General features: G+C 54.1%; 5 protein-coding genes across 5 annotated transcripts; 4 read left to right on the forward strand and 1 right to left on the reverse strand.

Annotated features, from left to right (window-relative positions):
- The first annotated feature begins 2,588 nt into the window (after window positions 1–2,588).
- B0H64DRAFT_379023 (Rho GTPase activation protein) lies at window positions 2,589–4,860 on the forward strand. Its single transcript, XM_062802614.1, has 3 exons — window positions 2,589–3,043; window positions 3,098–3,846; window positions 3,904–4,860. The coding sequence occupies exons 1-3, from the start codon at window positions 2,928–2,930 to the stop codon at window positions 4,428–4,430; spliced, it is 1,392 nt and encodes a 463-aa protein (XP_062663240.1). The 5' UTR covers window positions 2,589–2,927; the 3' UTR covers window positions 4,431–4,860.
- Window positions 4,861–7,446: 2,586 nt separating this feature from the next.
- On the forward strand, window positions 7,447–8,781 carry B0H64DRAFT_413988 (uncharacterized protein; the record flags this gene model as incomplete). Its single annotated transcript, XM_062805002.1, has 1 exon — window positions 7,447–8,781. The coding sequence occupies one exon, from the start codon at window positions 7,447–7,449 to the stop codon at window positions 8,779–8,781; it is 1,335 nt and encodes a 444-aa protein (XP_062663241.1).
- A 27-nt stretch (window positions 8,782–8,808) lies between these two features.
- B0H64DRAFT_86 (uncharacterized protein) lies at window positions 8,809–10,005 on the reverse strand. Its single transcript, XM_062808893.1, has one exon. It carries the CDS (start codon window positions 9,825–9,827, stop codon window positions 8,835–8,837), a length of 993 nt encoding a protein of 330 aa, XP_062663242.1. The 5' UTR covers window positions 9,828–10,005; the 3' UTR covers window positions 8,809–8,834.
- A 757-nt stretch (window positions 10,006–10,762) lies between these two features.
- Window positions 10,763–12,464, forward strand: B0H64DRAFT_413991 (HAD-like domain-containing protein; the record flags this gene model as incomplete). The annotated part of the gene is made up of 2 exons (XM_062805003.1): window positions 10,763–11,755; window positions 11,829–12,464. 2 exons carry the CDS (start codon window positions 10,763–10,765, stop codon window positions 12,462–12,464), a joined length of 1,629 nt encoding a protein of 542 aa, XP_062663243.1.
- Window positions 12,465–13,710: 1,246 nt separating this feature from the next.
- On the forward strand, window positions 13,711–15,133 carry B0H64DRAFT_447548 (uncharacterized protein). Its single transcript, XM_062807003.1, has one exon. It carries the CDS (start codon window positions 13,726–13,728, stop codon window positions 14,860–14,862), a length of 1,137 nt encoding a protein of 378 aa, XP_062663244.1. The 5' UTR covers window positions 13,711–13,725; the 3' UTR covers window positions 14,863–15,133.
- Window positions 15,134–15,156: the final 23 nt, after the last annotated feature.

The raw sequence follows: 15,156 nt of genomic DNA on the forward strand, positions 1-15,156 counted from the left end.
TCGAGGGACCTCGCCTAGAGGAGGGGGGCAAAGTTTACCTCGTTTCTCGAAATCTTCGCACGAAGCGACCAAGCAGGAAACTCGATTTTCGCAAAATCGGACCGTTCAAGATCGACAAAAGGATTTCGGAGAACAACTACGCACTCGCGTTACCCTCGACAATGCGACTACGGACCAACGTTTTCCACATCTCGCTTCTGGAACCAGCGCCCAAGAACGCACGACTCGACAAGGACGCCGAGGCAGAAGACGAAGAGGAGGAATGGGACGTCGAGGAAGTCCTAGATTCACGCATTACGAAAGGACAGTTGGAGTATTTGGTCAAGTGGCTGGACTTCGGCCCAGAAGACAATTCATGGCAACCAGCTACAAATCTCAACTGCCCCGAGAAACTCCAGGAGTTCCACCAGAGGAATCCGGACCGACCAAAGGAAGCCCCACAGACAAGTCGACCCCGGCGAGGAAGGGGTCGTCCGAAGAAAAACTAAGCACTGTCAGCAAAGAAGCAAGGAGGGGAGTAAAGAAAACGAACTTGTGGATCCAAGAGGGATCGAACGGAGGAGGATCAGCATTCGAGGAGTTGACAGGCGGAGCGTCGGCAGCGGACGAGGGGGCCGGAACGGAGGATGCCTCTTCCCTTTCCAGCTCCGAAATGTCCCGCAGCTCGCGGGACATCGCCTGCTTCACCCGCTCCTCGAGGGAACGAGACTGACTCTCAAGACGAAGCAATTTGGCCAGGGTCTCTTGTTTCTCCCGGTCCAGTTGTTTTTTCTCCGAAATAAAAGACCGGACTACGACGGTCAGCACCACGCGGCCGTAAAAGGACAGGAGGAACGCACACGTCGCAGGATCGATACCCCAAACGTCGCACGACGAGCAGTTCGCCCGATTGCAAGGACCACAGCGTTTGGAGGAACCAGTCGCCGTGCAGTCAAGGCCTTTCTCAAGGCAACGAGAACACTTAGGCATAGGGATCCCGAGTACGGAGGAGTTGGTAGCAAGGCGGTGTCGACGCTGAGTACTGGTCGCGGTATCGCTTTTCCTTTTGTACACGCGCTTAGACATGACGACGAGTAACGAGCGAAGGGAGACGACTTACGGGAAGAGAGGATGTTGGCACTATTTCATGCAAGGCGGCTAAAAGCAAGGTCGTCGGGGCGCCGACCCAAGGAGGAGGGGCATCGTGTCACGGATTGAGACCAACTAAGGGCGCGGGCCGCCCCATGACCCATCCTTAAGGAACCAATGAGAGTAGGGCTCCCCGTGGCTCCGTGGGAGCCACAGAGAGCCAGGACGGGACGGACTAAAGGGGCCAATAGGAATGTGCTCCCTAGGGCCCACAAGGAGCCCGGCTCTGTGAGGCTCTGTGAGAGCCTCAGAGAGCCACTTACACTTAGATAGTATATAGTCACTCATTCTGGAGAGCTCTGGGAGTTCTCCAGTTAGCAATCACAACTACAGTTCGCTACAAGCTCGAGAGCCTACTGTTGAGACAAATCTTTGTTGTGCACCCTTTGGCTGCACCGAACCTAAGCACCCTTGAGAGAATACCTTCGACCGATACTGAACCCTAACAGGACGGGTCCAGAGACAGGTTCGTCACATTCTATAACTATCTATTTCTAAATATATTTAGATTCTATCGAAGCCCTCTCTAATAGCGGTATAAATATCGATCCTATAGTAAATATTCTCTAAAACTTTAAAGAGATATCTTAATAAAGACTACCTAAATAGATAGTTATTACTACTCTCCCTATAATATTAACTACTAATACTTCTATAGCTATAACTATAGTTAATCCTTCTATTAAAAGAAGGATACCTCTAGAGAGTAAGCTATAATTATTTCAATCTCTTAATAAACCTCTAATATTAACAATTTTAGCTACTATACTATAAGAAATTCGATAATACCAGAAGATTTATAACCTATTAATACTCTATAAGCTATTCGAAAGGGTTGTTTATAAAGTTAATATAGACTTTAAAACTAGTTTATACTTCCAGTTAATAGCTATCTATATACTATAGGAGATAGTAGAGATATATCTTATTAATCTATTTATAGATATATTAATATAATTATTTATATAATTACCTATTAATAATATTTAGTAATAAACCTTATATATATCTATAGTAAATAAGTTACTATTTAGAATAAGGATATCTATCTTATATAGGCTATCTACTATATAATAAGAGTATATATTAAGTTAATTACTATATATAATAGCTAGTAGCTATAGAAGAGGGTAGTTAGATTATAATATAGTTTATATATATTAAATTAACCTTTAATATTATTTTATACTTTCTATTTCTAAATTAATATAATTATATAAATAATTATATATAATATAAAGAAACTTATTAATATTATAATTAAATTAATATTATAAATAAAACTAAGTTATACCTAATCTTCTCATTCTTATAATTAACATTAATAAATATTAAAATCACTTTTAAGTCCAACCTACCTATAACCCAAAGTCGTTTAGGTCCAACCTACCTACAACCCAAAGTCGTTTAGGTCCAACCCACCCAAAACCCATTCATTCTAGGTCCAACCCACCCAAACCCGTTTTCCATTCGGGTCGGGTGGGTAGAACCCAAATAAAGCTTGGCGGACCTATAGGTACCCGTAGGTGGGTAATTCCCGGGCCTACACAAAGGTCCTCACCCACGTCGTCAGCAAGGCTCGGAACGCGCCGGATAATTATCACAAAATTAGGAGCCAAATCGAGGACATCCGCACTGTCCTAAGCCAGCTGCAGCTCTTCGTAATCGGAACATCCCGTGCCTCGAGGTCGAGAACGTCGCTCATCCTCGTGGACCAAGTCATCATTACACTCGCCGCTTGCGTCACGACATTTTCGGAACTCAATAGCTTTGCCCAGAGCCTCGAGTCCGAAGCTGACATGGGCATTCTGGATCGGCTTCGTTGGCTATCCAAAGAACAAGAGATCAAAGACGTTCTGCAAAGACTGGAGTCGCATAAGTCTTCGTTATCGCTGATGATGACCATCTTGTCCTGGTGTGTTGGGATTTTCTCGCTCCACCCCTATACCAATGCTTACATATATCACAGCCAAAAGCAGGACGACGCAGAAGACAAAGTGGACAGGCTGTGCGATTTGGTGCAGCAAGCCCTAGGCCGTTACGATTTCCTCAACCAAAGGCTCACTACGCTGGAGCTGCAAGGCCATGGAATCAACCCTAGCCCAACCACTCGGTATCACCCTACGCTTCCGCCGCTGTGCGCAACGAGGGACAATGGGGATCAGATTTCCGGAACAAAACGTCCTGGACCAACCGCGGAAATTCGGGTCTTCGCCTTCGAAGAGCTGCTGATGACCTCTCGCGCCTACCGAAACGCGTCTGGAGACGGCTCAGACTGTTTTTCCATCATGAGTTCGGCAGGCAGAACGGCATCCTGGTCAATGCTTTCGGGGCTCAGTCTATCAGAAATATCGCAGATCGCCATTCTGGCTATTCCCATATACGCTGGCGACATCAGCAACAACGAGTCGTACGAGTTTGAGCCCCCGGCGGTCGAGCCCACGTCGAATGTGGACACAGTACCCCCATCGCGGCCTCCTCCGCAAGAGGCCAAAAAGTCTACACCTCGACGGCTCTTGGGAAAGCTCACTGGGAGCTACCTGCAGCGATCACGCCCCAGGGTCGAGCTGCCTTTGATGATTTTCGGTGCGCCGTTATACGACGGTCTCAACCACGCCAACGTAGCAATTAGCCTGTCAGAGACCGACGACTGCGGGCCAATTTACGGCTATATCCCTATTGTCGTAGGAAAGACTGGGGTGTTTCTGAAAGAAAGTGGTATGTTGGCCTAAGCCTTCCTATAAGCCTCTTGAACAATACCGATCATCGCACTAGGCACCGACGCTGTCGATATCTTTACCCGGAATGGCAATCCAACGCGCATAATGCATCTCCAGTCGGTTTTTGACTCATACCCGTACGGCAAGGGCCACTCATGGATAGGTTACACCGTCTACGACGCTGCCGGGTTGCTGCTGCGATTCCTCAAGAGCCTCCCGGAGTCAGTCATACCACGAGCTAACTATGAAAGGTTCAGAACAACACTGGGATCCTTTGCAAACCCTAATTCTGCGCTAGACGAAGCACAGGAGAAGGAATGCGCCAGCAGAGCCCAAGAATTATGCGTGGCACTTCCAGCGGTTAACCGCGCCTTGCTATTCTACATTTTGGACCTCATGGACGTGTTTTCTTACCACTCAGATGTGAACGGAGTGACGGCTGAGCGGCTGGCCGCAACGTTTCAGCCATCACTGCTTTCCGGCCCACCGAACGTGATGGACGGGGAGGCGCATAACGCAGCTATTGAGGTTATCGCCTTGCTTATTAGACTCGCTTCGAGAGATCTGCTGCAATACACATGACTTGGCGCATGGGTGGAGAAGGGCTCGAGATACATGGTAGCTGCTCGAGGGGCATCGCGGTTATGTCAAGACAGTCCGGCGCTGGGACGTGGTGACCGGCGCGACCCGGCAGACGCTCGAGACGCATGGCACTTGTGACGGCGCCCGCCGTCGGGGTGCACACGACGGCAGCACCTGCCATTGAGTGCACGTGCCCCGAGTCGTGGCCTTTTTTGGAGTCGTGTGATGCGGGTAACCTATTGCAGAATTAATCGAGAAGTGGTGTGTTGACAAGGTACTGGGTAGGACCAAAATCAGGTTTGTGGTGCGTCTCACTGCAGAGAGCCCCTTGGTAGCGTATGGAGTGGGAGGTAAAAGTACATTGCAGAGCTCCCATGACCAAGAGAAGAAAGCGAGTGTGTATATACAAAAGAGACCCCAGAATGCTCCCGTAAGCAGTGCCAAGCAGTGCCTCGTGTTCTCAAGTGCTCAAGAGCTTACCAGCCACTGCCTGTGGCTGCCGTGACAGGGTGGATCGATTCTTTTGTCATGACTGAGCCTGGCTCAACCAGCTCACCCGGCTCACACCGATTGGCAGGTGAGCCGGAGCCATGCGCGCATGAGTGCTATATTCTAGGTACGTGTGTGTGGTTCCGCATGCTCTGGCCGCTTCAAGTCCAGGCTGGCTCATCCGACGTAGTTGGTCGCGCGAGCTAGGGCGAGCTACCTACGTACCTAGTATAGGGCCGCAGGTATGTCCGGACCAGTCAAAAAGCTCAGTGCGCCTACAGCCATCCACACGATCTTCATTTGGACATGCCCTTCTTCTGTTAATGGGTCGGGGCGGTATCTCCGATTACTACCTACCAGGTAATTATATCAGGTCGATTAGTTGCAGGACTTAACTAGGGTAAATAAATACCTTAAATAAGTAGGCCTAACTACTGTATATTATAGAGATTTCGGGGGCTTGCAGAGCTCGGGGAATATACAAGATGTATACTCCGAATTGCATCGGGACGTGGCTCTCTGAGGCTGTGCTGGAAAGCCTAGAAGCTGAAGCGGGAATCGGAGCAGCGGATGAAGTAATTGACAACCTGTGTAGCACCCCAATTGAGGAACAATGGCAGAGGGAGGCCAGCTCCATGCCCATCCTTCGATTTCAAAGCTATCATCACCTTCCTAAAGTTCTCCTAAGCATGATTCGACCAGGCACCCCTGATGTAGCACCAGAGTAATCCATCATTGCCTCTGCCCACGCTTCCATTCCAGCCGGAAATCGTAAAATTACAGCCCCTGCAGCCCCAGCCTGTACTCGTAGAGACCATTCTTCTGTGGCATTTAGGGCAACTGAGATTCTGAGACATGGTTGAGCTGTGGACGAGAGAATACCACGCTGGTACGGTTGTTGTGTATCGAGATAAAAAGTGCGATTGAACTGGGCCGATTTAGTCAACTTTAAAAGCTCTAGCGCGGAGGACGGAAGGGGGGCGGGGCCTAAGAATACGAACCGTGAATGGAACAGTCCTCGGCCAGCGAGACGAGTGTGTCAGACGATGTTGATTTGAGAGAGCTTTTAAGGATGAGATGGAGATGAAGGTGCGAGTGATAATGATGATGGAGGAAAGGAATTAGACTTGAGAGGCAGGATATCAATAGCTTTATAGCGAGGGTAGTTACGCTAGATGATAACAACGATATCAGGTCATGCCAACAAACACCAACAACGAAGGTCTCCCGAAACAGGTCGCAGAATCCGCACCCGGACCCGCCTCCTATCTCTGAGCTCTCATAGCCTTTTCGCCTGTTTCGCGACGAAAATAGGAACAGGTCGAAGCCACCAGCGTTAGAGCCGGCGGTTCCGAAACAGGACCTGGTGGCTGCGAGACGATGGAACTGGCGAAGACCAAGTCGGCCACGGATCCGTCCTAGACGGCGGCGATCCTTTGCCATGATACTACCTCTCCTTAGGCTTGGTCGCACCCGTGACGCGATGGCTGGCAGTCGCCGCGCCCGATGCGCCGTTTCATCATCGGGGGCCAGGTTATCGCCAGAGCCCACGAGGTGGGTTTGGGCGAGGCCAGGAAGGTTCGGGAAGATCGGTTGGTCAGAGAGGAAGAGTAGGAGGGCAAGGAGCGTCGGAGGTTGAGGCGTTAGGATCGACCCAACCAACCAAGCCACCGACTTAGCCAGAGTCGCCCAGGCCGCCGCCCAATACGTGCAAAAACATAGTCGGGATGAACCAACGGTCCAAGACCCAACTCGCAACACCCCATACCTGCTTGAGACTGTAGACAATTGTTGGCCGCCGTTCAGATTTCTGTCTCGGCCCTGTCAACACTCCCTTCCAAGTGCTTTCAACTTTGCGGCTACATGTACCGGGGACGGCCAGGGAAAATAAAGCCAGCTTGTGGGATGCAGTGGAACAAGGCTGGGTCAATTGCTTCGGAGTCTCAATTCTGCTATGGATGTGGATGCAGGAGGCATCTCGTATTCAAAATGTGGGTGGTTGTTTACCTCGGTCGGTAATCCTGGTCTGGGGTGGCCAGCGCACAGGCCACTACCTGGCAGGTATGGAGGTACAGAGCTACCAGGTATTACCTATCCAGGCTATCCCACACAGCTCTTGTTCGCTGCGTCCTCTGCGGCACGGTCGTTTGATGTCGGACTGAAGGGGTTGCCGCTTCCTTGCACAGGGAAGGATGTCCTTTTGCCTGCGCAGGACATCTTGGCTGATGCGATGGGGGCTGTGGCGCTCCATCTCCTCGAGTTCTCTTCCTAATCGCCGGGGGTCTCAGTTGTTGAGGGGGGGGGGGGGTGGGTTATCACGACCCCCGGCCATCTTGACGGGCCCGCGCTCACCCGGCTCACTCACCCGGCGGCTCACCCGGATTGGCGGGTGACCCGGAGCCATGCGCGCAAGAGTTTCATATTGCCAAGGCTAACTGTGCGTTGTAACGATCTGTAAACGACTTATCATCCTCAACATGAAGTCATGAACCCACCTCAACCCCAACGTCGCCTCCCCAAAATCGCAATGGGCCTGCACAAAACGGTTCCGGGTCATCGACGATGGGCCTCGGTTTTACTCTTCGGAAACCGTCAACCTGCATTGTCAACACATCCAATAGCCGAATCTCCGAGTTCCTGGAATCGGCGGAAGGGGAGCACGAGATCACCCCAACCCCACGGTCCCCACCTCCTCCGCCGCACATTCAGTCCGAGTCATCCACCACACTCCAGCCTGATCACTGCCAAATCGTTTTCAGACAATAGAGCTAAGACCATTGAGTCGGGCCTAATAATGGAACACAAACTTCAGTCCGTTAGCCTTCGGGATCAGCTCACAGCGCCATACCCGTGGACAGCCACCCCGCTCATCGTGGGCGCGCCGATGCGGGTCATGTCGGGCCCCGAGCTGGCCGTCGCTGTGTCCTGCGCCGGAGGGTTCGGTTTCATTGGCCCCGGCGAGAAACCCGAGAGCACGGCGGCGGACCTGGAGACGGCAAAGGCTTTGATCGCGTCTTCCGGCATCCCGCAGCACGGAACCACGCTCCCGGCTGGAGTGGGCTTCCAGATTTGGAATGGGAACCTCGACATCTCGGCCTCAACCGTCTCTCAGTACCGGCCTGCTGCGGTCTGGCTCTTCGCTCCTCGACACGGGCAGACGGACGTCGATGTCTGGACTCAGCGGCTGCGCGGGGAATCGCCAGAAACCAAGATTTGGCTGCAGATCGGGACGCTGCGCGAGGCGCTTGACGCCGTACGCAGCGCATCCCCACCCGACGTTCTCGTCGTTCAGGGTGCCGAGGCTAGCGGGCATGGCCGCGCTTCCGACGGCATCGGCTTTGTCACACTGCTACCGGAGATCGCCGACGCGACGCGGGAGTCGGGCATCCCGCTAATCGCAGCCGGCGGTGTCGCGGACGGACGGGGCGTCGTGGCAGCGTTGGGAGTTGGTGCTGCGGGCGTGGCCATGGGCACGCGCTTCCTCGCCTCGCAGGAAGCGCGCATCAAGAAGGGGTACCAGGACGAGGTGGTGAGGGCGACTGATGGCGGCGCAAACACGGTCAGGACTCACCTGTATAATCATCTGCGTGGCACCTTTGGTTGGCCGGAACAGTTCAGCCCGCGCACCATTGTCAATCGAAGCTGGGCTGAGAAGCAAGCCGGTACCGCGTTCGAAGACATCAAGAAGCGCCATGACGATGCCGTCAGCCAAGGAGATTCCGCATGGGGCCCCGATGGGTGGACTGCAACATATGCGGGCGCGAATGTCGGGCTGATCAGCGGCGTCGCTAGCGCCCGTGACATCGTGACGGGGACCAGGCGTGAAGCGGTGAATATCATTCAGACTTTGAGTGGTTTGTAGCGCTAGTCTCAAATCATACACGACCCCTTCCGGGGCCAATAGCCTACATGTTGTTACGGCATCGCCGCACCCGCTAAGGCCGCTTCCGCTAAGGCTGCTGGGGCATCATCCTCCTCCTCCTGATCCGTCCAGCCCCTTTCCGGGCCCCAACGGATCTCCTTGCCCATTTCCTCCGCGACCTGGATAAGACCCGCTACCATGGCGCCGCGTTTCTTGACGCCGGGTCCTCCGTCAAAGTGAACGCAGTCCAGGGATGACAGTTCCGTCAAAACATTGCGCAACAGATCTCTACAGAATCCCTCGTAGAATCCGTCAGCCCGGCGGTATCCCTCATAATAGCTCTCGCTGGGATCGATCTCGGCGAAGACAGTCAATTTATGCACATTAACGCAATCGCTGAGACCCAGCGCCGGATTCACTACCCAACCACGTGGCGGGTCCGTCCAACCCGGGCCGAGACGTAGTTCCAGCGAGCTGAGGGACCTACGCTGATGCGGCTTCAGACGCGCGAGCAGCGGTTTCTTGGTTTTGAAGTAACGCCCGCCCTGCGTGGGGAAGATCCGGAACGTGTTTATGCTGTAAAACACATGTGTTGCTTCTCGATGTATGGCTTTGCAAGTTTTGAGTATCGAAAGCTTTTTGCGGAGGTACTTGTGGTTCTGCGTGTTGAGGTCGACGACATCGTCGGCCGCCACGAAGTACGTGTACACTTCGATGCGCAGCTCCGCAGGCAGATCCAAGAATCGAAACGGCTCCCTCTTCTTCTTCTTGGGTGGAATTGGTGCCGGGGCTTCGGCCGCGTCAGGGTCGTCGATTGCCAGGCCATCCATCGAGATCTCGGGGACTTCATCGCCGGGGTTCAACGGGCCATCTGGACTTGGAAGGGTTGCAGGGGTTGAGCCTACGGGTGCCGGTGTAAGAGAAGGACTGCGGGCGGCTCTGTGTGGCCCCCCGTTGCCGTTGTGTTTTTGTTTCCCTTTCCCCTGCCCTTTCGCTTTCCCTTTCCCTTTCGCTTTCCCCTTTGCTTGGGGGTGTTTGGAGGGCATTGTGGTCGTTGTAATGAGGGGCGCGTGAAAATGTCGGGTGTCGTGATGTTACTAGTAGGTGTGCTGTTGTTCCGCCGGGCTAGGAACTTGTTTCGCCTCTACAGGTGCCTCGGAGGAGATCAGAAAACGCACTTGGGGTAAATTTGGTCAAGCAGGAGGAGGCGCGCAGACGTGAAGGTGATAGCTGCAGGCAGTCTCGGTATGCTCGGAGGGGAGGTAAAGTTCGGGGAGGGAGGGGTCCCATCGCAGGTACTAGGAATACACAGCAATTGAGCCACCCCCTAGAATGCATCTGCAGCAGGCATGGCTGGAAGTGTCGAGAAGAGAGGGAGTTTGGCGTTGAGGGGAGGTTTGAGATGCGAGAGACATGGAACCGAGATGTGCGCAGCCTCGGGAAAGATAGCCTGAGTAGTCGGCACAGGAACGATCGCGAGGAGCAAGGACACGCTGTGAAAATATTATTCGAGAAAGAGCCGAGAGACCGTGTAAAACTCCCAAACCGAGTTAGTTGCGACCTCGGGGTCTGGGTCTTGACGCAGGCGAACTCGGAGACACGCCACGGCTTGGGGAACTTCCAGATTTGGCGGGGCAAATGGGCGAATCAAAGTGGGGCGCTGGGTGGCTTGCTGATTTCGAGCCATGACGAAACTCGGTTCCACAAAGCTGGTCGCATTTGGTTAGCCTGATTGACTGAATGGTCCGTGCTCAGCGCAGGGCAGAAAAATCCACCAGGTCCTAAACAGCGCTGCGAGGCCGAGGGCGGATTTTTTGCAGGCTTGGAGCTGACCACCAGCGGCCCGGATGACGACTCCAGCTTCTCTAGCATCTTGAGCACCAAGGGCAGCCAATTGCACCTGGGTCATCCCCGAAACGGATAAATCGTTGGTTCCCCCTTTTAGCAGAGCCTACCGCACCTAAACGGGGCAACAGTCATGATGCTGTCGCGAGCTGCCGCGCGCCCGGCAGCAAGCCTCCGAGCGGCGACCCTCACAACCCCATCTGCGCTTCGGCCGCGGAGCCTACCTGCCATCTGGAGTCGGGGTATGGCAAAGAACAACAATTCGCAACCACCGCGATTCTCGAAATCACAAAACCCGGTCACACAAAAACCGTCACAACCACCACCTAGCAGCTCTACCTCCGCATCCGCTCCCAAACCGACTCCCGAACCTCCGAAGGAGCCCGCTCATCCACCCGCGGACGACCTTGCAGCGCCACAAGAGTCTGACCAACAGCCGATACCAGACTTGTCCAAGCTTCCCAACCTCACACAAGGCATCCCGTCCACGCTCGAATATGAAACCTCTGGCGCAGACAAGTCCGCGCTGGCTGCCATCGAAGAGGAGGGAGCCCCAAAAGTTGGTGGCGGAGGGGGTCGAGGCAAGGGTGAGCTACCCGCATCGGCGTATGTCTCTTCGACGGAGCGCCGCCGACAGAAGCTTGTGTTGTGGGCCCTCGCTTTCACCGGCCTGTCCGCCGTCGGTGGTGTGGCATACCTGGGCAGGGATTGGGACGAGGAGGAGCTGTCAAAGAACCCCGACGTGCCCAATGGCTGGAACGTTGGCCTTTGGTGGAAGCGCGCCATGGCCCGTATGGGCGATACCGTAACATACTACCAGGAACCAGCGTTCGAAAAGCTCCTCCCGGATCCCGACCCGTCCTTCGAGCGCCCCTACACACTGTGCATCAGTCTGGAGGACATGCTAGTACACAGCGAGTGGAGTCGAGACCACGGCTGGCGGGTGGCGAAACGCCCTGGTGTGGACTACTTCCTGCACTACCTCAGCCAGTACTACGAGATCGTCCTCTTCACCACCGTCCCGTTCGCCAATGGGGAGCCCCTGGTGCGCAAGCTTGACCCGTACCGTTTCATCATGTGGCCGCTATTCCGAGAAGCGACCAAGTACAAGGATGGTGAAATCATAAAGGTATGGTAATGCCGATCGATGCTGGCAACCGCGTTGCACCCGATCAAGACCCTGAATGCTAACCGTGGAACAGGATCTGTCATATCTCAACCGTGATCTGTCAAAGGTGATCGTCATCGACACCAACGCCAAGCACGTGCGCGAGCAGCCCGAAAATGCCATCATCCTGCCCAAGTGGACCGGTGACCCCAAGGACAAGGAGCTAGTGTCTTTGGTTCCGCTCCTCGAGTTCATCCACACAATGCAGTACGACGATGTGCGCAAAGTCATCAAGTCTTTCGACGGTCACCACATCCCCACCGAGTTTGCCCGCCGGGAGGCTCTTGCTCGCGCGGAGCACAACAAACGGGTCCAGGCCAAGTCTTCCCGCGGAGGCGGCATGAGCTGGCTCAGCAGCCATCTCGGCCTCAAGCCGAGTAACATGAGCCTCATGGTGGCACCCGAGGGCGAAGAGAACCCCCAAGAGGCATTCGCCAAGGGAAAGATGCTCCAAGATATCGCCCGTGAGCGCGGCATGCGGAACTATTTGATGCTCGAGGAGGAGATCCGCAAGAACGGCGAGAAGTGGCTCAAGGAGGAACAAGAAGCTATGGAAAAGGCTCAAAAGGAGGCCATGAAGAGCATGAAGACATCCTTCTTCGGCTGGTTCACCCCGCCCGAAGAACAAAAGGGGGGAGACCCTCAGGACGGCGAGACGAAGCGCGACTAACGGCGCGGGGCTTGACCCTGCCTCCCGCTATGTGTCAACAAACTCAAAACCCCACTTTTTCCCCCCAGGGGCACCCGGAGCACAAAGTTGTGTACAATATAGGTGGGAGCTGCAGAGGAGCGTAATCGCCCGGGAGACTAAACTTCTCGGCCTTGTACCATACACCTCATACAATGTTAAAATGTACAACATCCACACTGTCGGTGGACTCTCCAACAGGTCCACCGCCAGCCAGGGTCTCTTCCCAAATACCTACCTAGAGCTGTGCATCTACCCACCCGGCGAGCAACGGAACACACGGAAGTGCAAACACGTATCATAACACAGTTAAGTACACAGAAAATCTTTCTAGACGCAGCTTCCCTGCGGTTGTTTACAGCAACGTCGGACAGGCTAGTAGTCAGCGAGCAACCGTTCAACGGCCCGATTTCAGATCAGACTAAGGTGTCCCCAGCACCCACAACAAGAACTCGGCGAAGAAAAGGAACACTAGACAAACACCATCAGACCCGCTCGGTCTGGCCTACCAAACCACTGGCGCACAATTGAGAGTCAATATCTCCCGGAGGTCAAAGGGAGTCACCACGGAACCGAAGGCATTGAGTGTGTAAGGAGTCCGGTGTGTAAGAGTCCATCCTTGCTGTGTGCACTTCGACAACCGCCGCTCTCTGGGGGAAACGGTAGGATGAGTTGGACAAGGTATGGTCGGAAAACCTAGCGGAAGGAGAAAAAGGGCCCTCGCTACTGTTTTCCCCTGACTCGCGTCTGCCGCTTCTAGGCCACCTTCTGCATGGACCCTCACGGATGTCACCAAGTCATACCACGCATGGAGTTCCATGGGATGTCAAAAGCGGAAGACGGGAGGCTGTAGAATCCCTCCACCACTCGATACGCTGGCTCTGCCACTACGTTGAGCTGGTCATGGTCCAGGAATTCAATGGACATAGTACGGATACTTGCCTTGTCCTAGCCAAACACCCCGTTTCAACGGTTGTTGAGGACGGCTGGAGAGCAAACGGAATCACCCTTGGCCAAATTCCGATGGCGGCGTCATAGAAGGCCTTCGGTGAAGACATTCCGGAGAAATCGATTATGAGCTCGTCCAGCTTATATAGTCCCCCTTCTCCCCTCGCTCCTCTTAACCAACTCAATGCAGTGACAATTCAAGTGGTCCAAGTCTCTCCATTGCCTACCCTCAATTTCCCAGGCCATCAGTTATCAGACATAAATCTTGCATTCCGACCGAGCTCTACTCTCCAACATGCAGATCACTCGTCTTGTGGTTACCTTTGCCCTTGCCGTCAGCACTGCCAGCGCGCTGCCACGGGGCAATCCTGGGGGTGACTGCACCAATTCCCCGGCGGCGAGCGCGGACAACCTCGATGTGACTGGAGATACGCATCAGAAACGGTCGTTTGACGGCTCCATGCAGCCGTTCGTAAAAGTTGGTGTCTCTTCCAACGACCCGCATGGATCTTCCTCCGCCAGCCAGCCTATGCACCAAGATGCGATGAAGGAGAACGAGTCTTCGGGCGCTTCCCAGACAATGTCCATGGGCCACGAAGACAACAGAAATGGCCATCTCGCCGGCCCCAAAGGCTCCGATAAGCAACTCGAGGGGTTGATTCACATCACAAGGGCCCCTGAGTCTCAACGCAGTGCCCAGGGTTCGATCATCTCTTGCTCGAACAAAATGCCCGCTGTTCAACAAAATGCCATGGAAACCCTGCACCACGGTGCGGGTAAGGGGCTGATGGACTCGGAAAACAAGATCAACTTCGGCGTCAGGGCCCGTGGGCTTTTGAGAACCTTTGGCCAGGCTTGGAGCCGTATGCGAACCGAACCAGAACAACGCGAGCAGCAACAGGCAATGGCGGCCCGCCAGGACAGAAGCCAGCTGTCCATGTCCACAGACAAAACGGACGTGAACGGCCAGAGACAACAAGCCGCATCCTCGGTGACGCAGATCGATAAAGTTCGGGAAGAGAGGAACCACGAGGACTGCAACCAGAGGCCAGACAATGCCGCCGCAGACGTCCATGCCCAACAGCACAATCAGAACCAGAACCAGGCCCGGTCGCATACGGATGGATCTGGGGTCCACGCTGACGAAATGGAGCGGATGAACAGCCAGCAGAATGCAGGCCGGGAGCAGCATCAAGTACAAAAGGAGTCAAAGCAGATGGATAAGCAGGAAGCGGAGTGCTCACAGCAACAACAGCGGATGGAGCAGCAGCAGATGCAACCTCAGTCAGAAATGGCGGAGTGCTCCCGGTCCGCCATGGGTGATTCACGCCGGCAAGTTCGCCAGCAGCGCTGCAATAGCCCTGATGCTAACGACCATCTCAGGCAAAGCTCCCGCATCAATGAACAGGACAGAGAGCAAACCCATACCTAGAGCGGAGTCCTATCGTAGGTGTCGGCTTGGAATAGGGATTCTCGACGGTTCCAAGGATAGCGCGAGTGGGTTCGACAAACCCAGGAGAAAACATGTTGTTGGGTTGGAGGCTTGACTGCCAGATCTTGTGGTTCTTTCTGATCGGCCAAGTCGTAACCGGTGTCTTCATTTCTTGTCCGTCAGGACCGTCACGCGTTCCTGGACCTCCCGTGCCAGGCGGGCGCTAACTGGCGCGTGACACCTTTTGTGTTCTTAGCCGCCCTCGCGTTGCTTTACTTCTAGGACTGTTTGTTG

This window comes from Chaetomium fimeti, assembly GCF_033439085.1.
Source record: "Chaetomium fimeti strain CBS 168.71 chromosome Unknown B0H64scaffold_1, whole genome shotgun sequence".
Lineage (NCBI taxonomy): Eukaryota > Fungi > Ascomycota > Sordariomycetes > Sordariales > Chaetomiaceae > Chaetomium > Chaetomium fimeti.